Here is a 26532-nt window from a genome sequence, read left to right as displayed (position 1 = left end):
GTGTGAGACAGTGAGTTTGGGAGAGTGAGGGCGGTACTTCCGGCTGTCAGGGGGCTGTGAGAACCGCAGTTTCCTGGGGAATGTGGCCGGCGGATGGTGAGTGGAAAGGGCCTGTGTGTGAAAAGTGAAGCCGGGGGTTTGGGACTTTCCCTGATAGCTAAGCTCCCAGTTCCTCACTGGGCAGCTGTCTGTGTTGTTACTCTGATTTCTTTCCGATAAGCGGGAACTCTGTGGCCCCGAGAACGGCACAGGCTGAAGCGGTGACACATTGTTGCAGGAATCTGGCTACTTTGTCACCAGTTCAGAAACGGGAATGTGTGGGGCTGCGACTAAATGTTACAGCTCAGGACTTCTTACTCTAAATGAACACTGCCTGCAGGTTTCTGAAGTTTCAATTCATGTTTCAAAGGGAACATTACAGTTAAGAGGGTGGGCTCTGTATCTGGGTGTAGGCGCTAGGAGGCCATAATGAGTTTGAAGACTGATTCACTAGTATGATGCTAGAAATGATTAAACACAATTTGGAGCAGCCTTCAGATAGATTATTTATACTACTGTACAACAATCCACTGGGAATAAGGGTTGTGATGGAATAGGGAAAGATCATTTTGATTGGGGAGTGAAGGGTCATCAATTTAAAATTGTCATTAGGAACGAGCTGGTGGGGGGATGTTCTGAGAGATGTTTTTATGCAAAGAGACTTGCATAGGGTATGGAATGCTTTGTTGGAGGGATCAGCTGAGTATATAATATGTATATCGTGGATGCTGGAGTCAGAAACAGAAGAAAATGCTGGAAAATCTTGGGTCTGATAGCATCTGTGGAGAGAGAACAAGAGCCAGTATTTCAAGTCTGGATGACCCTTCGTCAGATCTGATTGAACTGGTGGAAGCTGGAAAACTTTTGGGGGGAGAGAGTTTGGCTTGGTTTTCAATTGTTGTAACAAAGAGCCAAATAGCTGTCTTCTGTGTTGTAAGCTTCTTTTTCATTCCTTTCATTGACATTTACCTTAAATCGCTTATATTTGTGTTAGGAATTATCCACAGATAAAATATCAACAAACCACTATGCCCACCATGTTCAAACAGGACAAATAAGAAATAAAAGCACGGAGAGGATTAAGTTGCCTGGGCTTTGTTGCCAGATTACCAGCATTTGGGGGTTGCGATTGAACACTTGTGTGTCTAGGGGTTTGATAGTTGAATGATGAGGATGAAACACAGGCAGCTGCAGCACTGCATGTAGTAGCATAATTATACAATAGGAAGTGAGGGGAATGCATTTTGTGATAGTCAGCATGCAAGGTAGAAAAGAAGCACTGTTAGGATTGAATCCGCAAAGATTTACTTATTGTCCCAATATGTTTCAAGATACTTTCCTTCATCCCAAAAGTAATTTGTTTAAAAACTGTAACAAACGTAACCCTGTTATAACTCTTTTCCACCTGTGGGGATGGGGGCAGGGGTGGGGGTGGCAGTCTCCTACACTTTGCTTTTGCACTACTTAGGTGCTTACATGAATGGGAGTAGGCCATCCTGTCTCTCAAACCTGATTCATCGAGATCATGGCTAACCTTAACTTTATGCTCTGCTTTGATTCCTTATCCCTTATGATCGGGCCCTGGACCAGAATCCCAAATTACATTAGGAAGCCAGACTAGACCCCAATTTTTTTTGTTTCAGTATAAATGTGAGGATAGTATGCTTCACTCCAGCAGTAATTCCTCTGACAAATTAAGGATCTTTCATAGTAAAACAAACTTTATTTAATAACACAGCTTAAGTATAACTAACAAAACGAAGCAGCATAACAATTGAACAATAGTGAAAACATGAAAGGAAACACTTTTAATTTCTGATTTATCACTGTTTCAGTTCCAAATAAGCAACATTCTCTTACAGACTTAAAATTCCACTTTAAATTCCACTAGAGAATTCTAGAACTAGGGTCATAGATTCAAGATAAGTAACAGTAGATGTAGACTGGACATGAGGGTGAACTTTTTTATGCAGAGAGTGATGGCTGTCTGGAATTCGCTGCACAAGTTTGTGGTAGAAGTAGGGACCCTAAACTCTTTTTAAAAAGTATGTGGATCTGCACCTTCATTACTATAAGGTACAGGGCAAAGGCTGGGTGCAGAAAGGACACCTAGATATCTTGGGCTGGCATAGACAAGATGGGTTGAATTGCCTCCTTCTGCGCCAAAACTTTACTATAGTTCTAAATACAGTTAGCAACCATAAATGTACTTGCTATAAGGCATGTAGTCAGTCTTGAAACTTACAAAGAGAGATTTTAGGTTTTAGAGCAGTTTACAGACTTCTGCATTAAACAAATCCCACTCAGACCTGAAAACTGCTTTTCTCTGCCATACACCTAACTCCTTCCATTGACCACATCACATGACCCTGCCAACCAACCTAATCAAAAACCCCAGGGGAAGCCTTTATCTATAAACAAAAATCCATTAGCTCTCTCCTAAATATGTACTATGTGACTAAGACGAGTAATTATCTTGCCCTATCCAGCATCTGAGCTGCATTCTGTCCAGACATACCAACTATCTTTGGGGAAAAAAAACAGAATTTTGTAACATTCCCCTTAAACATTAAAAAAGCAACTACTATCATCACACTTAATATCTTTGGCTCGCAATAATCCATTGATCTCAGATTTAAAACAAGTGAAGAGGGTACTTGTCAGGGCACATACTTCTGTCACATGGTGCTAACTCAACATTAAACTATTATTACATTTATACACTACCAGCTGATCTTTTGTCCTATAATGCTGGTAAAATTTATAATCAGGGGTTCTTCACTATTCCAGATGTATTATTGATGCTGTGAAACTGAAAAGCTGCAAAAATAAATCTTTAAGAGCTTTCATCTCACTGAAGAGGTTTCAGGCTGATCCACATCCAACAGCCTGCTCTGAAAACTCTGCTCACATTTTGACAGCTGTGAAAAATTGTACAACAGTAGCAAACAGAATCTGCATAATTCTAAACCAACATCATTCTAAATAAAACAATAAAGTCCAAAAGATGTGCTGGTTAGGTGCATTGACCATACTAAAGTCTCCCTCAGTGCAGCTGACCAGGCAGCAGAGCGTGGCAACTCGGGGATTTTCACAATAACTTCATTGCAGTGTTATGTAAGCCCACTTGTGTCACTAATAAATAAACTTCTAAAAAACCTTTTTTTTAAGTAAATTTGGTCTATCCTAATGTTAAAAGGATCCTGTGAAAATAAGGTCTGCAAACACACCTCTGCCAAAAAATTAATAGTTCTTCCTTGGACCATACCCTATCTGTGTATCAGATTTTATTTAAATCTGCCTGTGGGTTTTTGAGCTGCATTGTTTGTAGACTAACAGGAGTGAAAACATCACTTCTGCCTATCTTGAGTGGTGGAGGTAATCATTAATAGCATCTATTGCTTTTTATGAGAGAGAGTTTGATACTTGTGTCACAGTTCATGAAGAAGTGTATCCTAATTTCTCACCTGAAAGACCCAGTCATTTTTGTTCAGGCTTACACCATTAGAAAGAATTTACTTCCATCAGAACCTTTGAACTTTTTTCAAACTTATAAAAGCGTGATCACTCTTGCATATTTGAGAAATACGACCCTAGTTGATTTAATTCTCCTGGTAATCTAACCCATGGAGCCTTACTAATGTTCTAGTGAATCTGTGAAGCTATCCTTCCAAGGCCAATATATCCTTTCCTAGCGTTGTGCACAATACCCGCAGGGCTTTGAAGAATTGTGGTAAATCATTCTCCCCTTTATATTCTATCTCTCCCATTATAAAGGCTGCGTTCCCTTACCCCTTTTGATGATATTTTTGAACCTGAAGATTGCATTTTATGACCTGTGCTCATGGATCCCTAAAACCCTTTGAAAATCCATTCTTCCACCATTCAAATTACGTTCTGCTCTATCCTTTGGTCTCAGAATAAATGATTCACACTTGTGTGTGTTCAGTCCACCTATCTCAGCTTTGCCCATCTTAATTTATCAAAGTCTTTTACTTTGTGTAGCTGGAAGCATAAATTTACTGTGGCACCATTCTGTGCCATTGGCAATCTAGACTATTTGGTTCTGTATTGTGTTATATAAATCATCTCTAATTTGGTGAATAGTTGATCCCTCAACACAGATTCTTGTGGCACACAACTTGTTTCCAATTTGACTGTGTATCCACTGCCAGTTTAGCCAAAACAAAGGTTAAAAGAAACTGCTTTCAAATCCATGGATTTTAATTTTAGCTTTTGTTCCTTCTGTTGAGAACCTTTAGAACCTATTCCTCTGTCTACCACTTCAGTTTCTTTTCCTCAAGAAATTGTATTAGATTATTCAGGCAAAAGCATGTTGGCTCTCTCTAATCAATGCTCAGCGCTTAACTTTCCCAGACTAGATGTTGGATCATCAAGTGGAATTATATTTGTGTTTTGAAACTGACCAATCCAGCTACAGCCAGCTGCAATATCTAAAGCTTTAAATTTAACTGCAGACAGAAGAGTTCTGTGTTTGTCTTGACGCACATAGAGTCATGGAGGTTTACAGCATGAAAACAGGCCCTTCGGCTCAACTTGTCAATGCTGCCCTTTTTTTTAAACCTCTAAGCTAATCCCAATTCCCCACATTTAACCCATATAAGAACATAAGAACATAAGAAATAGGAGCAGGAGTAGGCCATCTAGCCCTTCGAGCCTGCCCCGCCATTCAATAAGATCATGGCTGATCTGTCGTGGCTCAGTTCCACTTTCCCGCCCTCTCCCCATAACCCTTAATCCCCTCTCTTATCAAGAACCCATCAACCCGCTTCTTAAAAATATTTAGCGAGGCAGCCTCCACCACTTCAACGGGCAGAGAATTCCAGAGATTCACCACCCTTTGAGTGAAGAAGTTCCTCCTCAACTCCATTCTAAACCGCCTCCCCTTTATCTTGAGGCTGTCCCATATCCCTCTATACCCATCGTACCCATGTAACTACCTAAATGCTTTTTAAAAGACAACATTATATCAGCTTCTACTACTACCTCTGGTAGCTTATTCCAGACACTCACCACCCTCTGTGTGGAAAACAATTGGCCCTTGGGACACTTTTGTATCTCTCCCCTCTTATCTTAAACCTATGCCCTCTAGTTTTAGACTCCCCTACCTTTGGGAAAAGATATTGACTATCTAGCTGATCTGTGCCCCTCATAATTTTATAGACCTCTATAAGATCACCCCTCAGCCTCCTACGCTCCAGAGAAAAAAGTCCCAATCTATCCAGTCTCTCCTCATAACCTGAACCATCAAGTCCCGGTAGGATCCTAGTAAATCTTTTCTGCACTTTTCTAGTTTAATAATGTCCTTTGTTTAATAGCGTGAACAGAATGGCACACAGTATTCCAAGTGTGGCCTTACCAATGTCTTGTACAACTTCAACAAGACGTCCCAACTCCTGTATTCAATGTTCTGACCGATGAAACCAAGCATACTGAATGCCTTCTTCACCACTCTGTCCACCTGTGACTCCACTTTCAAGGAGCTATGAACGTGTACCCCTAGATCTCTTTGTTCTGTAATTCTCCCCAACGCCCTACCATTAACTGAGTTAGTCCTGCCCTGGTTCAATCTACCAAAATGCATCACCTCGCATTTGTCTAAGTTAAACTCCATCTGCCATTCGTCAACCCACTGACCAATTGATCAAGATCCTGTTGCAATCAGAGATAACTTTCTTCACTGTCTACTATGCACCAATCTTGGTGTCTTCTGCAAACTTACTAACCGTGCCTCCTATGATTCTCGTCCAAATCATTATTATAAATGACAAATGTGGACCCAGCACTGATCCCTGAGGCACACCGCTGGTCACAGACCTCCAATTTGAAAAACAACCCTCCGCAACCACCCTCCGGCTTCTGTCAAGAAGCCAATTTTGTTTCCATTTAGATACCTCACCATGGCTCCAATGAGATTTAACCTTATGCAACAACCTACCATGTGGTACCTTGTTAAAGGCCTTGGTAAAGTCCATGTAGACAACAACAACTGCACTGCCCTCATCTACCTTCTTGGTTACCCCTTCAAAAAACTCAATCAAGTTTGTGAGAATGATTTTCCACTCACAAAGCCATGCTGACTGTCCTGAATCAGTCCTTGCATCTCTAAATGCCTGTAGATCCTGTCTCTCCAAATATCTTTCAACAGTTTACCCACTACAGATGTGAGGCTCACTGGCCTGTAGTTCCCTGCAGCCCTTTTTAAATAAAGGCACAACATTTGCCACTCTCCAATCTTCAGGCACCTCACCTGTGACGATCGATGATTCAAATAATTCAGCTAGGGAATCTGCTATTTCCTCCCTAGCCTTTCGCAATGTTCGAGGATACACTTCATCAGGTCCTGGGGATTCAGCTACCTTAATGCACTTTAAGACTTCCAGCACATGTATGTTTACTGCTGTTTTCTGGGCCACCTGAACAAAGTTTGAATGAAATCTAATGGATTTCAGACCACTAATTATAGTGCAATTACCAGCCTTTGATGCAATTATCTGATCAATCCATTGAATCCCTACAGTACAGAAGAAGGCCATTTGGCCCACTGAGTGTATACTAACCACAATCCCACCCAGGCCCTATTCCCGCAACCCCACTCCCTATTCCCGCAACCCCACTCATTTACCCTGTTAATTCCTCTAACACTAGGGTCAATTTAGCATGGCCAATCAACTTAACTGGCATATCTTTGGACTGTGGGGGAAACCCACACAGAAACAGGGAGAATATGCAAACAGACAGTGACCCGACCCTGACGCTGTGAGGTATCAGTGCTAACCATTGTGCCATCCTGATCAGATATGTATTTTTATCTCTATGGTACATTGCATGAGAACTGTGTTGTCTCCAAAATCAATTTGACATAACCAATGGATGTATGTGAAATCTTTCTACTTGTACTTGGGCTCCCAGTGCTATAAAACCCCATTAATGACATGGATTGGGTTTCCTTTCCTTGTAATGGCGATAACAGAGAAACACCGGTGGAGATTCCAGACCTGTTCTGGTGATGTCCATACAGGCCAGTAAGTAATGCAGGACTGAATGGTGAGACTGAGAATCAGATTTATCCATGGGCATGACAAAGATTATGTCCAGTGGTTGTGTCAGTTTGCCAGTGATGACACTGCTATCTAAATGTCCCCGATCATTTTAGTGTTTCTATTTCACACAAATCCCAAAATTGTAGTGTCAATTATGGAGTTAGTGACTGACCTAACTCAGGAACAAAGCAGAGTGAGACTCCCTCCTGCAAGCAATCGTCTCACACTATTTCAGTTTAACCCTAAACTGTATGGAAAAGCAGTTACATTTCCTAGCATTATCCTTAAATTTTGTATTTCTTTCTCAATATTTAAGTGATAGAACAAATAAAAGTTTGTATCCAGCAAATCGGGAAATCAGCAAAAGGAAATGTTTCAAATTCCATGCAAAGTAATGCATTGAGTCACAACTTTCCGATTTGTTTGTGAAATCTATCAATTTTCTCCAATGTTTAGGCCCCAAATCATTTTCAACTTGGAGCGCATTCTTCATCATTGCATCATTCCTTATTGGATGTCCTTAGTTCAAACGCATTTCCAACACATTTCAGCCAACCATTATTTCCTTTTCACCATTAACACTTGGTTCCACTTTTGATACACAATGTTCTCCTTTCTGTGTCACTTCAGGTTATTGTATTTCAAGAGAGATGATGTGACATCTGGAAGGGAACTGTTCATTCTGCTCTTTCATTATTATGTTCTTGGGGCTATGGGCTTGCAAGTAATCCCAATTTACAAATGAAAAGCAGTGTCAGACAGGTTGTATCGTGCAAGGAATACCAATACTACATCATTGCCAATTTGAACTTTCCATTGCTTTGCAACTCTTGCATAACAACTTGGCAGACGGATCGGCTCATCTGTTGCTTCTGAGCTCTTGAACAGCCAGAGTTCCCCCGAGGACAGTTTAATCAAAAACCTTTGCAAAAAGCGCAGCATTCATCACTCTATTAATTTAATAACTTTTCTGAAAGATTTCCCAAAAGCAAAATTTATCTTGAAGTCCTAATACAGTGACTTCTTTGGTTTATCTACTGGCATCAAATAAGAGAGGCATGGGGTCGTTTACACGCAACAGACTTGGTTACAGAATAAATTACTTGAGACAAGATACACGAGTTTATGATATTTGTACTTGTAAGCTTCTGAAATCAAAATGTACATTGGGAATTCAACAAATGAAACTGTGCACTTTTATTGTTTCATATCATCTCAGTTGGATGAACTCTCTATTTTGGCAAGTAAGACAGATGCGACACAGACAAGGATATTCAATTTAGAAGTGCTACTAGATAGCTCTCTTTTAAACTGTTGTTGCTGAAATTATCTCCCTCAAGTGGCAGTTTCAGTTTTTCTACCACTGCACTCTTTTCATGACTGCAATGGAAATGCTCGGCCTCTCGGCCTTTTGGCTCACATCAAGTGTAGTATCGACATGTTGTACTTGGTTGAAGTCATTAGGTTACATTTTAGCTTCATTTCAAGCAATTTTTTAAAGCGGCAACTCGGCCTTTTGGCTAAGATGCAAATGAGATCAAGCCTTGGAGAAGGAGCTATACCTACTCCAATCAGCTTGGATCATGTAGATCAAGTCCAAGACAGGAGGTGAGAGCCCTGTCTTGTCAGCTTGGATCAGGAATGTCTCAACTTGTTGGCACTCTGAATTGGATTTGATTTGATTGGATTGAATTGGAATAAAGAATAATGTGCTTCCTGGTAGTCAGGCCTCGATGTAATCCCAGTGTGAGCTTCTTTTCAGGTTATGACAGCTAATTATTCTACATCAATGTCCTAGCAAGTAATCAGGAGAGGCGATAATGTTGTGCGATTGTCGCTGGATTACTAATCCAGGGATGCAGGGTAATAAGAACTAGGAACAGGTATAGGCAATTTGGCCCCATGAGTGTGCTCTATCATTCAGTATGATCATGGCTGATCTTGTCTCAGCCTCAGTTCCATTCTCTTGCCTGTTGTCCGCAACCCTCTACTAATTACAAACCTGTCCATCTCCTCCAATTTATTCAATGTCCTGGCATCCACAGCACTTTGGGGTAGAGAATTCCAAAGATTCATGACTCTTAGAGAGAAGTAGTTTCTCCAGGGACCCTAGTTTGAATAGCAGTGTGGCAGATGGCAAAATTTAAATTCGATAAAATCAGGAATTAAAAGTCCAATGATGACCATGAAACCTTTGATGATTGTCACAAAGATCCCTAATTTCCTTTTGGGAAGGAACTCTGCCATCCTTAACTGAGCTAGTCTACATGTGACTCCAGAACCACAGCAGTGTGGTTGACTCTAAAAGTGCCCTCTGAAATAGCCTAGCAAGCTACTCAATTCAAGGGTCATTAGGGATGGGTAATAAATACTGATCCTGCCAATGATACCCACATGTAGTGAGTGAATTTTTTGAGTTTAAATCTGAAAAAGAAAACACCAGGTAAAGAAAGTGCACATGCAAAATGGAGGAAAACTTGTGCTGCTGTATTAAAATGGCTACAGGTCTGTCTCCAATACTGTGAAGGACACAGTTGTTGTATATTAGACTAAAATACAGTACTCATTCTACAGTCCATTCTAGTGCTGACAGAAGATCTCTGATCTTTGTTACTCTGGCCACCAAAGAGAACTACTCCCCTTGGAGTGAGGACATTTATTCCATTCTCTGAGTCAATCAGATAGATTTGGGAGAAGACCCAGTTTGGTTCTTCCTTTATCACGCCAAAGAAAAGAACTGTTTTGAAAGAGTTAACTGTCAAGTTGAATACTGGTGAGAGTCAACCACACTGCTGTGGTTCTGAAGTCACATGTAGGCTAGACCACATGAGGACACAAGGTTTTTTTTCCCAAAGGGGAAGTAGTGAACCAGATGGGTTGTTACGACAATCGACAATGGTTCCATGGTCATCATTAGACTTCAAAATTCATGATTTTTGTTGAATGTGGGTGAGAGCAGCTTCACTCTGAAGAAACTAAGCTTGTGGAAAGTCAAAGACCAAGAAGTCATCACCAATGTGTGTCTTGCTACCAATAGTCCATTCAATAGTGCTGGGAAGTTTGAGTGAAGGGATTTCATTTGAAAGGACATTAGAAGATTCACCCTGTAAGGGATCTCAGGAGGAGCTTGGGCCTTTGCTGTTTGTAATATATATAAATGACTTGGAGGAAAATGTAACTGGATTGATTAGTAAGTTTGCGGATGACACAAAGGTTGGTGGATTTGCGGATAGCAAATAGGACCATCAGAGGATTCAGCAGAATATAGATCAGTTGGAGACTTGGGCCAAGAGATGACAGATGGAGTTTAATCTGGACAAAAGTGAGATAATGCATAATACAGATAGGAAATGTACAGTAAATGGCAGAACTCTTGAGAGTATTGAAAGGCAAAGGGATCTGGATGTACAGGTACACAGGTCACTGAAAGTGGCAATGCAGGTGGAGAAGGTAATCAAGAAGGCTTACAGCATGCTTGCCTTCATCAGCTGGGGCACTGAGTTTAAAAATTGGTAAGTCATGTTGCAGCTTTATAGACCCTTAAATTGCACTTGGAACATAGTGTTCAATTCTGGTTGCCACATTACCAGAAGGATGTGGAGGCTTTGGAGGGGGTACAGAAAAGATTTACCAGAATGTTGCCTAGTATGGAGGGCATTAGCTATGAGGAGGGGTTGGAGAAACTTGGTTTGTTCTCACTGGAATGAAGGAGGTTGAGGGGAGACATGATAGAAGTTGAAAAGATTATGAGAGGCATGGACAGAGTGGATTGTCAGAAGCTTTTTCCCAAGGCGGAAGAGTCAATTACTAGGGAGCATAGGTTTAAGATGCAAGGGGCAAGGTTTTAAGGAGATGTACGAGGCAGATTTTTTACACAGAGTGGTGGATGCCTGGAACTCGTTGCTGGGGGAGGTAATGGAAGCAGATACAATTGTGACTTTTAAAGGGTGTCTTGACAAATAAATGAAAAGAATGGGATTAGAGGGATATAGTGCTGGAAGGGTAGGGGGTTTTACTTAAGTCGGACAGTATGGTTGGTGCAGGCTTGGAGGGCGGAAGGGCCTGTTCCTGTGTTGTAATTTTCTTTGTTCTTTGTAGGGGAGGCAATGGCCTGGTGGTATTATTGCTGGACTATTAATCCAGAAACTCAGATAGTGTTCTGGGGACCCGGATCCAAATCCCACCATGCCTGCTGAAGGAATTTGAATTCAATAAAAATATCTAGAATTAAGAATCTATTGATGACCATGAAACCATCGTCAATTGTTGGAAAAGCCCATCTAGTTCACTAATGTCGTTTAGGGAAGGAAACCTGCAGTCCTTACGCAGTCTGACCTGCCTGTGACTCCAGAGCCACAGCAATGTGGTTGACTCTCAAGCACCCTCGGAAATTAGGGATGGGCAATAAATGCTGGCCAGCCAGCAACACCCATGTCCCATGAATGAATAAAAAAAAACATTTCTGCTGATAGTGCGGTGCAATGTTAAAATGTGGCATGAGTTTCTCAGTTGTATTTATTGTTAATGAGGAAAATAACTTCTTTATATTTTGGTGTATTAGTTGCCTAATAAGTAATGTTTAGTTAATGTTGATTTTAGTTTATTTGTTAGAGTAAAATTCTTAAAATTTAAATTTTTCTTGTTCAATTCCTTTGAGTTGATGACTGGGAATTTCTTACTTTTTTAAAGAAGTTATTGGTCTCTGCAGAGATAGTAACATGAGGGAGAGTGGTTATACTACTGGACCTGCAATGATCTGGAGGTCTGAATATGAAATTCACCATGACAGCTGGAGAACTTAACTTCAATTCATTAAATAAATTCGGATTTTTTTTTAAATAGCATTGGTAATAAGACTATAAAACTATGGATTGTTGTTTTTAAATTAAAAAAAGCACCTTCTGATCTTCTAATGTGCGAAAAGGAAGGTAATCTGCTACCATTACCCAATCTGGTCTATATGTGTCTCCAGAGTTGCAGCAATGCCCTTGATGATCTATTTAAGTCTTTGTCCAGTCCCTCTGAAATGGTCTAACAAGCCATTCAGCTGTATCAAAACCACAATTAAAATAATTTAGAAATAGGGTATAAAATCTGACCTTATCAGCGATGTCCACGTCCTGTGAGTTTAAATTTTAAAATGTTTCCAAATAGATCAACAATTTCCTATTTTCAGAGGAAAAGTGTTGCACTAGAATTGTCTTTTTGAATCAAATAAAATGTTTGCTGCTCTTTTGGATATCTGAGTTGATGGAAGAGCGCTTTTTCTGAATTGAAGTGTCTATTGCAAATGTGGATGTGAGCTACCAATGCCTTTTTTGTCCATTTGGACAGACCAGTTATAAAGTTACCTCTAAGGTATATGATAGAGAAGACTTGAAATTAATTCTGGGTTTTCAACCTTTTGTAAATGCCAGCACACTGTTCTTGAGGAACCCTCGCATATGTTTATGCGTTCCCATATGTTCCATTTAATGTCTCCTAAGTAACATTTAATAGTCAATGTTGATTCAAGGTTATTACAAAGTGTTTTCTTTTATTAACATGTAGCAACACAATCAATAGACCATTAAGTCAATAAAAGGAAAGGTGAAGCGATGGGCAGTAAATGCTGGCTAGCCAGCGACACCCATGTCCCACAAATGAATAATAATAAACAAAGAAACCTGGTAACTATCGACTGAGCTTCATTGAGATCCAGGGGTCCCAATTTGAAAATGTGTACGTCGACTGAGAACAGTATATTTTGAAACAGTGAATTTTAAATGAACACTGATGGATTATGGATTCTACAAATATTAGATCACGTTCATTAGCCATTTATCATTTAACTGTCTGTTTTCTGAATTTCCCTCCTCAGGTACGTAACGTGGCAGAATAAAAGTAAAATATTAGAAATCTAAACAGCCACTGGAAAGACACATTGTAATTCTACAGCGGAAGAATGGCTACAGAGTTTGATCTGTCTCCTCCAGAAATACCAGAACCTACCTTATTTGACAACATCCTCCGTTATGGCTTGTTCCTAGGGGCAATTTTCCAGATAATCTGCATTTTATCTATCTTATTACCCTCTCCTAAATCACCAGAGCCAGTAAGAACTTACTCATTTTCTTCCTAATTTGAAAAAAGATGATATTCCTGATTTGAAGGTGAGGGAGGAGCCATTATTGGCTGTGTTGGTTGTAGTTATTGCTTCTTTAAATACAACTTCTTGTATTTTGGTGAAAAATCTCTCAATTTAATTGTTCATCACCAAAGTTCCTGATTTATTATCTGGAAATTAAGTCTATTTTCATCAGTTTCATTGTGGGAAGCTGATAGAGGCTGTATGAAGGCAGAATTTTTTTTTGATGATGGGGCAAAGGTGGGTGCCAGAAGTATGTCTGGGTAGGGTTTCTTTCCATTTATCTGACCCTGCCGTGATCTTGATCCATTTCCTGGGTCCATAGCAGAATTCCTCTATTTCCATTCATTTTGCCACTGGGAGTCCAGACTTCTGTGGTGTGGTGCTGCAATGGGGTACCACAGTCTCTGAAAGCCCCTAAGTGATTTGGTCAGGAGGTTTCAATTCGATACTGATTGAATCTAGTAGCCAAGCGATGGGCAGTTGGAAGGGGATGTGGGGATAAGGCGGGAAAGTGGAGTTGAGGGTTACCAGATCTGTCATGATGAATAGCAGAGCAGACTCGATGGGCTGAATGGTCTTTCTGCTCCTATGCCTTATGGTCTTACAAAATAGGAGAAAATTCCTGATGTAATCAACTGCTAAACTATACAGATTAAATGCCATCTTTCTGTTGAGTAAGGTAACTTCTGTTCTAGCTGATCATTGCTACGCTGTTAAGGGAATGAAAATATGCCATCTGCTGTTATTGCAATTAATTTATTGTGTGTCTGAGGACACTCAGTGGTCATGATGTGGAGATGCCGGCATTGGACTGGGGTAAACACAGTAAGAAGTCTGACAACACCAGGTTCAAGTCCGACCAATTCATTTGATAGTAAACTCACGAGCTTTCGGGGTTTGCCCCTTCGTCAGATGAATGGAGAGTTGTGGCCTCAGACAGAGCATATAACAGCACACACAATTTACAGATTCTGTAAACTGTGTGTGCTGTTGGAGAGTTCTGGCCTCAGACAGAGCATATAACAGCACACACAGTTTACAGACTCTGTAAACTGTGTGTGCTGTTATATGCTCTGTCTGAGGCCAGAACTCCCCATTCATCTGACGAAGGGGCAAACCCCGAAAGCTCGTGAGTTTACTATCACATGAATTGGTCGGACTTAAACCTGGTGTTGTCAGACTTCTTACAACACTCAGTGGGGCAGGATTGGATCACAGCAGTGAAATTGTCTGCAATGCTTACTGCCTGAGCCTAAATTAATGGCATCAGGTGAGGTATGCCATTCGTGAAACTGGATTGTAGCAAAAAAAAATCAGTGCCTTCAGTGAGAGAAGTGCTCAGAGTGCAAAAAAATTTAAAACATGGAGAAAGTGAAACATGGGGCAAAAGGAATCTATGTAGGCAGCTGAAGAGGAAACCATGTACTGTCACATTAAAATGACCACAGCACATATTTTCCCATATTGCGTTCTGTAATTATATAAGCACTACTCATTGTTTGTAGTGGGTGTGTTAATGTGACTTACCCATTAATTAGAGGGCATTAAAAAGTGTGAAGTGTTAAAACAGAGTCTACATAAAGCGTTGGAAGACTTAAATTTCTGAACTAAATCTGTTCGAAATTCCAGATTAAAGGACACAGCTTGCAAACTGCTATATGTTAGACTGAAACAGGCTAGCCTATAGTGCGACCTAACATCCAGTTTAGTTCCTATAGAAGACACCTGAGCACCACACTGACTGCTAGAGAATGATTGCAGATCATTGGTGCTTTGCCCATTTCAAATGGGGCATAGATCAGCTAGATAGTCAAAACCTTTTCCCAAAGGTATGGGAGTGTAAAACTATAGGGCGAGATGCGAAAGTGTCCAGACGGGCATTTGTTTCATACAGAGGGTGGTGAGTGTCTGGAACAAGCTGCCAGAGGTAGTAGTCATAGAAATCATAGAAACCCTACAGTATGGAAAGAGGCCCTTCGGCCCATCAAGTCTGCACCGACCACAATCCCACCCAGGCCCTACCCCTAATCCGTACATAATTTACCCACTAATCCTTTGTCGAGGCGGTAAAATTTTGTCTTTTAAAAAGCATTTAGATAGTTACATGGGTAAGATGGGTATGGACGGATATGGGCAAAAATCCTCCATACTATTGCGGAGCTTTCAGCTTACTCCAAAGACTCTCCTCCAATCACTAATCCACCCTAGCCTGATCTGTGCATGTGTTTTTTTAAAAATCTTTTAAAAGTCTTATTTTATTTAAAGTATTAATATTAATGTGACTTACCCATTAATTAGAGGGCATTAAAAAGCTTGAAGTGTTAAAACAGAGTCTGCATAAAGCGTTGGAAGGCTTAAATTTCCGAACTAAAATCTGTTCGCCTAAATAAGTTTCCCCTCCAAATTAAGTTAAGAGCCAGTGAGAAATGAGAATGCTTAGATCCATGACTGCATCTGATGAGATAGGCTTTTACCGTGATTTGCGGTGAGTTGCTGCTGCATTGTCTTCTTTGGAGAGCATCTGTAAATGCCAGCCTAGGCTACAGACCAACTAGTGACAGTGCAATTTGTGTGGAGGATGACCAAGGAAGGGTTAATGGGGAAGGGTGGAGCAGTGACTAGGCAGAGATGTTTGGGATAGTGTAGGCTGCTTGGTTGCCCTTTAATTATGGAGCTGGATCTACAATCCCATGGGATAATGGTGGGATAGTGACACACTCAGCTCCTTGAATAGATAGCAGTGCTTAATTGCACTTTAAATTTATCATTATGACCGGTGTGTTAAATATATATTGTAAGCAGTATCTTTATAATTAACCTCAGTTGAAATGGCACATGTTAGAATCATTTGTCCATCATTATTATAACATTCAGGATATTAGTGAAATATGTAGATGATAAATTTAGAAATGAAATTATAAAATACACATTTTCCTTTCATTGGTAAAATATTCTAAAATTCATACGTGATTTTAAATGTTTCATTCTTACCTCTTCACTGAGAACAGTGAGTTATTCTTGGGTTATGTTCCACAGTCCACTCATTACTCAAGTGGCTACTTTTCACACCCAATGCTAGATGACAAGTATCAGTGGATAGTCAACCATATAGCCTCCCAAAATTAGGTCTACATTTGTCCTTGCCTGATGCTGTACGTTCCTTCAGAGACGGCTGCAGGATAATGGTGAGAAGCCGCATTTTCATCATTTTTGCCCAGAAATGCTGGAGTAAAGAGACTAAAATGTAATGTGATGCCCATGTTGCTGTCCTAACTGACTAACTCTCACCACAAACTAGATGATCAAAGCTTGACAGTGAATTAACTCTCTGGATTTGACAGGCAGTATTGAGCATCTATGGATTCATTCTATGAATATGATTTAAACGGTTTTAAGTTAGTGCAATGACTTCTCCCCTCTATAGCTGAGATTGTGAGGAAGCATACATTTCAAATAGAATATTGACAAACTGTTTCATGAATGTGATATCCAAGACCAATATTTACTTGTGCTTGAGATAGAATCAAGTTTCAAAATATATTTACAGTGTCATAAAGTTTTTAGCAATATGCTGGAAATTTGATGATTGAGCATATTTCAATTCTGTTGAGAACAATATTGGTAATTTAGTGCATTTGTATAGTGATGGTTTGTAATATCCTTTGACTGCTTTTCTCATTACTTGTTCCTCATTATCCTTTTTTACATAACAACCAAGTGAATCAGGTTCCGCATACATTGCAGCCAGCTCATTTCACGTCTTTCGTTTGAAAATGTATTTATTTTTCATTCCTTTTTCTTTGTTTGCTTTCTTTCATTGTCTTTTTATATAAGTTCTGCTCTCACAAAGGTCTTGTCATGGAGATGCCAGCGTTGGACTGGGTGGGCACATTAAGAAGTTTCACAACATCATCAGGTTAAAGTCCAACAGGTTTATTTGGTAGAATGAGCTTTCAGAGTGCGACTCCCTCATCAGATGAGTCCTAATGAAGGAGCTGTGCTCCGAAAGCTCGTCTACCAAATAAAACTTTTGGACTTTAACCTGGTGTTGTGAGACTTCTTACTGTACGAAGGTCTTGTATTTATCCCCTTGTTCAGTTTCAGTACTTTCGCTGCCTAATCAGCTAACCAATTCATGACCAGTATCCAGGGGTATGCACTTACTAAGTCTTGTTTGACCAGCTCCTTATATCACTGATACAAAAAGCAAAATATCGTGGATGCAGGACGTTGGCAATAAAAATAAAAAATGCTGAAAATACTTAGCAGGTTGGGCAGCAGTTGACTCTTCAAAACGAAAAACTTCCATCAAAACATGGAAAAGTTAGATTTTAAGTGGATGCAGAGGCAGGGGAAGGGAGAAACGAATGCGAGGAAGGGTCTGTTAAAGGATGGAAAGCAGGAGTGACTATAACGAGAAAGGGGATGGTGGTGCAAAGTAAAAGAGGAACGTGATGGGACAAATAAAAAAATAAATGATGGTCCAAATTCCCGCCCTCTCCCCATAAATCTCATTGAGACGTATAAGATGATGAATGGGATGGATAGGATAGAGGTGGAGAGACTCTTCCTGCTCGGAAAGGACAGTAGGACTAGGGGGCACAGCCTCAAGATAAAAGGGGGGCGGTTTAGAACGGAGTTGAGGAGGAACTTCTTCACTCAAAGGGTGGTGAATCTCTGGAATTCTCTACCCGTTGAAGTGGTGGAGGGTACCTCGCTAAATATTTTTAAGACGCGGGTTGATGGGTTTTTGATAAGCGAGGGGATTAAGGGTTATGGGGAGAGGGCGGGAATTTGGAACTGAGCCACGACAGATCAGCCATGATCTTATTGAATGGCGGGGCAGGCTCGAAGGGCTAGTTGGCCTACTCCTGCTCCTATTTCTTATGTTCTTATGAGCCAGAGGAGGGAGAAATGAAAAGAGTAGAATCAATATTATCAGCTGCCATCCAGAAAAACAAAGAGAAGTAGCAGGTGTGATCCAGAATTGTCAAACTCAACGTCATGACTTCTGTGAGGCCCATGAGGCTGGCCTCTTGGGAGTATGAACTCCTTGATTAAGGTCATAATTGCCCCCCATTCAGGGGAAGGTGGAAAACAACAAGAAGCCCAAAGCAAGGGCAATTTGACAATAGTAATCAGGAGAGACAATTGGAGGACAGTGAAAAAGGTTTGGTTAAAGAATGATACAAATGATCCCGTGTGGTTACCTGGAACGGTTGAGGCTAGGATGGCGTCTGTATCCTACAGAATATACCCTGTCACTCCAAGGTAAGACCTCGGAGTCCAAAATGGATACTGCAAGCAAAACTGTGTCTAATCCTCTGCTGCCCGAGGATGGAGGTGAACTAGCTTGTGTCATTTGCAATGGGTGCCTATTAGATACAATCCTCCCACATCAGATGCCAAGTTGGAGGATCCAAACCCAGTGCTGAAATGTCACAAGAGACCCATGAGGATCATGAGCCGCTGAAACTCTTCAGACCTGGGGGGAAGGAGGGAGGTTTGAGGGGTGTACTGACTTCAACAAGGTACATGAGGCTGGTCTCTTGGAATATGAACTCCTTGATTGAGATCATAATTGCCCGCCCAATCAGGGAGCGTCATCTGTAAATAAATATGGGAATATCAGATCTTCTGGCACTCTGGATTTTGACTGTGTACTGGAAGCACTCTGAGTGGAATAGAGTTTGGAAATAAAGGGAATCTGGTGAAGGGACACCAGCCTCTGAGGAGTTATTTCAAGGCTGTGAAGTAATCAATCAAAAGATGAGATGTTATTCCTTGTGCTTGTGATGTGCTTCATTGGAACAGTATTGGAGACTGAGGTCAGAGTGGGAATGAGACACGATTAAAATGGCAGCTAATTGGAAGTTTGGGATCACTCTTGCAAACTGAATAGAGTCAGTCACCAAGCAGTTCTCTAACCTGAGTTTGTCTCTCCAATGACTGCATCGTGAGTAACAGAGACAACACCAAGCAAACTGTTAATTTAGCAGGGGCCCTAGGGAGTGGGAATGGAGGAGAGTAAAGGTGTTGCATCTCCCCTGTTTGCAAGAGAAGGGAGGAGGGCACTTTGAGTGATTGAGGTGTGGGTCGTGATTTCTTCTGTTTACTTAACTTCTCTGATTTTGAGGATTAACCAATATCAACTACAAATCCACTGACTTCCAGGGCTACCTCCCGCCTTGCTTTCAGTAAGGACTGTATTCCATTCTTCCTGTTTCTCCATCACATCTATTCTGGTGATGTACCATTTATAAAATCCCCACAGTGCAGAAAGAGGCCATTCAGCCCATTGAGTCTGTACAGAAACACTCCCATCTAGACCATATCCCTGTATTTACATTGGAAATCACCCCCCCCAAGCCAGGTGCTAGTTGGCAATTTAGCCTGACCAATCCAACAAACCTACACATCTTTGGACTGTAGGGGGAAACCAGAGCACCTGGAAGAAACCCATGTAGTATGGGGAGAGTGTGCAAACTCCACACAGTCACTCAGTGCCGGAATTGAACCCGGGTCCCTGGCACTGTGAGGCAGCAGTGCTAACCACTGTGCCACCACACTGCCCATTTTTTCCCATATATCTTTCTATTACCCCAACTAAGATGCAACTGTCCTATTCACATCATTTGGTTGACAAGTCCCTGAACTATTTATCATTCTCACAGCTTTGACCCCTCCCTACCCAGATGCATTATAGGGTTCTACTAGTCCTCCCCCTCCACACCACCAGCCTTCACATTCAATAGATTATCCTCTGCCTCCTCTAGCTTGATACCACCATCTAGCACATCTTTCCCTCACCACTCAGCATTCTGAAGGGACTGTGCCCACTCTACCATCTTAGTTCACTCCCTAACACATTCTCCCCTTTTCTTTGCACCTATAGGGGCAACAGATGCAGCACTTTCCCTTTTACCTCCTCTGATCTTTCAGTTTAGTATGATGTGCACTCCTCTGAATTGGGGAGACAAAGTGTGGATCTGTTCAGTCTATCAAGATGACCCTGGTCTTCTGCTTGTTTGTTATTGTAATTTTCCATCCTCTGCAGTTTGCCTCCTTAGCAGAACTAGTGGAGCTCTGCTAAAGCTGGAGGCATAGCCCCTAATCTTTCAGGTACTTCACAACATTTTGGGCCCAATATCAAATTTAACTATATCAGAGCATGGCCACTATTCCCATTATTTTAGACAGCAGGTGTTGGTAATGTCTGCTCTTCCCATCAACACCTTTATAGAATCCCTACAGCACAGGAGGAGGCCATTCAGCCCATTGAACCTGTACTGACCACAATCCCACCCAAGCCCTATTCCTATAACCCCACACACTTACTCTGCCAATCGCCCTGACACTAGGGTCAATTTAGCATGGCCAATCCACCTAACCTGCACATCTTTAGAACATAAGAAATAGGAGCAGGAGTAGGCCATCCAGCCCTACGAGCCTGCCCCGCCATTCAACAAGATCATGGCTGATCTGTCGCTGCTCAGTTCCACTTTCCCGCTTTCTCCCCATAACCCTTAATCCCCTCTCTTATCAAAAACCCATCAACCCGCGTCTTAAAAATATTTAGCGAGGCAGCCTCCACCACTTCAACGGGCAGAGAATTCCAGAGATTCACCACCCTTTGAGTGAAGAAGTTCCTCCTCAACTCCGTTCTAAACCACCCCCCTTTTATCTTGAGGCTGTGCCCCCTAGTCCTACTGTCTTTTTTGAGCGGGAAGAGTCTCTCCACCTCTATCCTATCCATCCCATTCATCATCTTATAAGTCTCAATGAGATCTCCCCTCATTCTTCTAAACTCTAACGAGTACAAGCCCAGTTTATTCAGCCTCTCCTCATAGCTCAACCCCCTCAACTCCGGTATCAGCCTAGTAAACCTCCTCTGCACTCCCTCCAAGGCCAAAATATCTTTGCGCAGGTGCGGTGCCCAAAACTGCACACAGTACTCCAGCTGCGGCCTCACCAATGCCCTATACAGCTGCAGCAAGACCTCCCTACTTTTATATTCAATCCCCCTCGCTATGAAGGCCAGCATCCCATTCGCCTTCCTGACCACCTGCTGCACCTGCAAGCTGGGTTTTTGCGACTCACGCACAAGGACCCCGAGGTCCCTCTGCACCGTCGCCTGCTGCAGTTTTTCGCCCCGTAAGTAATAGTCCTTCCTACCATTCTTCCTACCAAAGTGGACCACCTCACACTTGCCAACATTAAATTCCATTTGCCATTTCCTGGCCCATTCGCCCAGCCTATCTAGATCCTTCTGCAGACTCTCCACACCCTCCGCACAATTTGCCGTTCCCCCAATCGTGGTGTCATCAGCAAATTTCGACACCCTACACTCGGTTCCCTCCTCCAGATCATCTATATAAATGGTAAAAAGCTGAGGCCCCAGCACCGACCCCGGGGCACTCCACTAGTCACCATCCGCCAATCCGAATAGCACCCGTTGACCCCCACTCTCTGCCTCCTATTTGACAACCAATCCTCTATCCACGCTAACACCCTACCCCCATCTCCATGTCCCTCGACCTTCTGCAATAACCTCTTGTGAGGTACTTTGTCAAACGCCTTCTGAAAATCTAGAAAGACCACATCCACCGGCTCTCCTCTATCCACCGCCCTAGACACATCCTCATAGAACTCCAGTAAATTTGTCAGACACGACTTCCCTTTAATGAAACCGTGCTGCGTCTGCTCTATCAAGCAATTCCCTTCAAGATGCCTCACAATTTCCTCCTTAATGACAGATTCTAACATTTTACCCACCACAGACGTTAAACTAACCGGCCTATAATTCCCCACCTTTTGCCTGGCACCCTTCTTAAACAACGGCGTAACATTAGCCATTTTCCAATCATCCGGCAATTTAGACCTAGCTTGTGTGTCTTTCATTTGTTCCATTACTATCTCATTTTCCCTTGCACCTCATCCCTTTTGTCATTTAATCTCTTCATGTCTCCCCTGTGGTCCCTTTACCACCTCCTACCCACTTCCCTGCCGCTAACACAGGAGGGATAGCGAAGCTGTGAAAGCTGCCTCCAGTCTTTTGGGAAATATGTGGTATTACAAGTCCATGCATCGTGAGTACAGATCAGTAAGTATCAGTGCAATTAAAGTAACAGGTACACCCAGACTGGTTTTACTAGTTCTGTCACTTCAGCATGTTGGCCAAAGTATTTGGTAACAGCAACAAATCAGCAAGTTAACAGCAGAGGCAGAGTTGCCCCATAAGTTCTAAGTGTTGAATTCAGGTAAAAACTGCAGTAATTCACGCTGTTTATTTCAGTAAGAATTCAGAGAATAATCTCCCACACCTATGCAATGCTGAGGCCACCAGTGTGATTATCATCAAATTTCAAAGGGTGGGGGCTATTCCCGCTGGAGAGGCTCAAATACGCACTGAGCAGACTACGGCACATGTGTCGATTTTGTCAGTGCTGAGATCGATACATGCGCAGTGGCCCTGCACCGATTTGTGGGCCAGCCCCCTGACCATTCCCAGGCTTAGCTCCCACCCCGGCCTGCTGCAATCTCCAGCTCCCCCAGCTGGCTGACTGCACCCATCTCAGTTATGTCCTGGGCATTGGCACTTTGGGCAGTGCCAGGGTCCCAGGCTGGCACTACCAAGGTGCCAATGACCAGGGGGCACCAAATTCTTCCCTTCACTCCAGTGGGATCAGGCTGCTAGCTCCCCAAAAGTGAGGAGCAAGTGTAAACCCTGCTGGAGTGAAACACTCTGGCGAGGTGGAAGACACTAGCGGGCCTGGAGACTTCAATCCCGGGCCCACTAATGATATTGAAGTAATATTAAAATGACCGTTTAAATGGTCTATGCGTCCCCCTGCCATGGAGCAGAAATTGGGCATTAGGATACGCAAGCAGGATGCTAACGCTCATGCAAATCCTGCGAACAGACCACTGCGAGATTCTCCTGGCCCATTGCCCTAAAAAATTAATGCAGCGGGATAGGAGAATCATGGCCTAGATCTTTGCTTTCTGCATTAGTGTCATATATTTTTGCACACTAGTGGGGAATTTTAATTTTCCATGACTCTTAAAGAGACTGATACAGTTTTTCACAGGTCCTGTTTCTATGTCTTTCAATAGTGTCTGATATCTTTGCCTGAATCTGGCCCCTCCTTCAACCCTCCAGGAACTCCTTGTTCCATCAGTCCTGGCCTTTTGTGCATTCTCCACTCCTTTTACACTACTGTTGGTCTTGTAACTATCTGAGCTCTAACTACCTATCTAAACTTCTCCTGCGTCTCTCCTTTTTTTAAGAACCTCCTTAAAACTTCCCTCTTTGCTGAAGCTTATAGTAATTTCTCCTAATATTCCGTTCCTTGCCTTGGTATCAATTTTTGTCTGATTCTTTCCTTGTGGAGTACTTGTGATATTTTGTTGTTTAACTTGTACTCATACAGCAACTTTAAAAGTTTAATTATTTTCTCAGAGTTGCAAAGCCAATGCACAGAGTAGACGTAGCCCTTAATCCATCTCCTTAGTTACTCCCGAATCATTTCAAATTGAATTCAATTCATAGTCTCCACAAGAAAGACATACGAGGTCCAAACTGATAAGAACAGACAGTACACCTGATCTGCTGCTTGATCTTTGCCAAAAGGCCGATTTAAACATTGTTTAGATGGTCATGCACTTTTCTTTAGAGCAGTGTTGGTTTCGAGACGACTGCTTTGTTTTCCAGGAAAGAGTCTTGAATTGCACCTTTTGGTTTTACAGTTCTGACTACACGAAGGAAGGCTTTGTTGTAACCAGAAGTACAAATTTAAGAGCCATTGCTTCCAACTAACCTGATAATGGTCTAGCACCAATGATCCTCTGAGCAAATTGAAATAAATGTGTGTATTAAATTTAAATGTTCAGCAGCCCTTTTGTAGCTCTCTGCTTTTCGAGGAAAGGTTTGCTGCATTGTATGCAACTTCTTGGGGATGCATCCTAAAAGATTTATTCTTTTTTATTGCTCATCTGTCCTGATGTAAATCTCTACACAATATACTCTTACTGGATAAGGGAGATGCTATTTCAAGTCTAGGAGCAAGGTTCATTCATATATTAACTCTTTCCTCTGGATCTTGATATGGCTCAGTGAGGAAATGATGTAACGCTGAAACATACACACTACTCAGGCCTCAGGGTTTTCTCATTGCTTCTGCTGTCTGTCATAAGATGATGAATGGGATGGATAGGATAGAGGTGGAGAGACTCTTCCCACTCAGAAAGGACAGTCGGACTAGGGGGCACAGCCTCAAGATAAAGGGGGGGTGGTTTAGAACGGAGTTGAGGAGGAACTTCTTCACTCAAAGGGTGGTGAATCTCTGGAATTCTCTGCCCGTTGAGGTGGTGGAGGCTGCCTTGCTAAATATTTTTAAGACGCGGGTTGATGGGTTTTTGATAAGCGAGGGGATTAAGGGTTATGGGGAGAGGGCAGGAATGTGGAACTGAGACACGACAGATCAGCCATGATCTTATTGAATGGCGGAACAGGCTCGAAGGGCCAGATGGCCTACTCCTGCTCCTATTTCTTATGTTCTTACTTAAAATCTGTTGCCTCTCTGACTCCTGATGAAAGGTTGTTGACTTTGTTTCTCTCTCCACAGGTGATACATGACCAGCTGAGCATTTTGTGAAATTATTACTTTTATAATGCTTTTGCCATATGATGGTTTGATAGTTGGAGTTTGACGTGAGGATTTAGGCAGCATTGAAACAAAGGGCAACCTCACAGTGCCAGGGACCTGGGTCCGATTCCCGGCTTGGGTCACTGTCTGTGTGGCATTTGCAAATTCTCCCCGTGTGTGGGGGTTTCCTCCAGGTGCTGCAGTTTCCTCCCATACTCCAAAGATGTGCGGGTTAGGTGGATTGGCCATGTTAAATTCCCCCTTACTGTTAGCGGGACTAGCAAGGTAAATATGTGGTGTTACGGGGATGGGGCCTAGGGTGGGATTGTTGTCATTGCAGGCTCGATGGACCGAATGGCCTCATTCTGCACAGTAGGGATTCTAAGATCCTGTGACTCTATGATATGGATAGAGTCGAACATTACAGGAAACAAACAAATTATACACAAAGAGAAAGAAGGTGGGTTGGGTGGGATTTAATGGGGACAAATACCCTTTATAAAACCTCTCTTAACCCACTTTTACCTCTTAATTTTGCTTCATTGCTTTAAGAGAAAGATCTGTTGTCTAGGGAAGCTTATATAAACACTTCAATAATTGAGATATCTCATCATATGTTGTATGAAAAACTAATAGATAAGCTGAAAGTGCCATCTTTCTGTCAGATGGTGTATCTCTGAAGAATACCTGCCTAAAGTGTTTTCAACAGCTTGAAGTCCCTCCAAAATTAGGCTCTTTTTATATAAATGCTTTTATACAAATAATGGGTGGCATAGTGGCACAGTGGTTAGCTGTGCTGCCTCACAGCTGCAGGGACTTGGGTTTGATTCCCAGTTTGGGTCACTGTCTGTGTGGAGTTTGCAAATTCTTCCTGTGTCCGCGTGGGTTTCCCCCCACAGTCCAAAAATGTTTGGGTTGATTGGCCATGCTAAATTGCCCCTTAGTATGTCCCAGCATGTGTAGGCTAGAGGGATTAGTAGGATAAACCTGTGGGGCGAGGGCCTGGAGTGGGTTTGTTGTCGGTGCAGACTCGATGGGCCCAATGGCCGCCTCCTGCACTGTGGGGATTCTAATAATCATTTTATAACAGAACTATGATGGGTTACGATAGCATGCCGTTTACTTAGGATATAATTGCTTTCAAAGTAGTCTCCAGTTGATGAATCTGAATTTACTGTTATCTCTGTCCAGGGTGTGTCAAATCTGTTTCATTACGGAAGTACTTACCAAGGTAAGGTGCAAGAAGAACTCCAAAACAGGCTTCTTGACTTGAACACTAGGGAACTCTTTACCACAAGTGTGCACTGTTCCCAGCAAGGACTTATTCTGCTTAACCAGGTTCCACCTGGGAGGAGATAGCCCCACCTCAAGGGTCACATGGCCCACATCCTTAAAGGAGTGGTATACACCCCAAACCCTTAACATACATATATAACATGTTTGACTTCCTGTTGCGTTGAAATTTATGTTTGCAGCTGTGGGTAAAGTTCTGCTTTTTCATATAATTCAGGTGCTTCTCTGTTTTAACATGTTATATATGCACTGGTGCCTTACCTGCTGAAATTACTGACAACTTTTGCAGTGAATGCAATGTCAATGTTGAAATACAGCTACTGGTAAAAGTAACTTCCAGGAGTTCACGTTCTCCACC

The 26532-nt window shown here is 42.1% G+C and overlaps 1 protein-coding gene across 1 annotated transcript in view; it reads left to right on the top strand.

Moving 5' to 3' along the window:
* The window catches only part of manbal (mannosidase beta like), a 64970-nt gene continuing 38438 nt past the window's right edge, over positions 1 to 26532 (top strand). The window contains exons 1-2 of the mRNA XM_080204763.1: positions 1 to 96; positions 12964 to 13197. Coding sequence (XP_080060889.1) covers positions 13048 to 13197 — 150 coding nt within the window. The 5' untranslated portion in view covers positions 1 to 96; positions 12964 to 13047. The remainder of the gene's footprint in view (positions 97 to 12963; positions 13198 to 26532) is intronic.

Source organism: Carcharhinus amblyrhynchos, chromosome 16, assembly GCF_965287045.1.
Source record: "Carcharhinus amblyrhynchos chromosome 16, sCarAmb.v2.hapA, whole genome shotgun sequence".
Taxonomy (NCBI): Eukaryota; Metazoa; Chordata; class Chondrichthyes; order Carcharhiniformes; family Carcharhinidae; genus Carcharhinus; species Carcharhinus amblyrhynchos.
The sequence above is the reverse complement of the archived record's forward strand: the minus strand, read 5'-3'. Positions and strand labels throughout refer to the sequence as shown.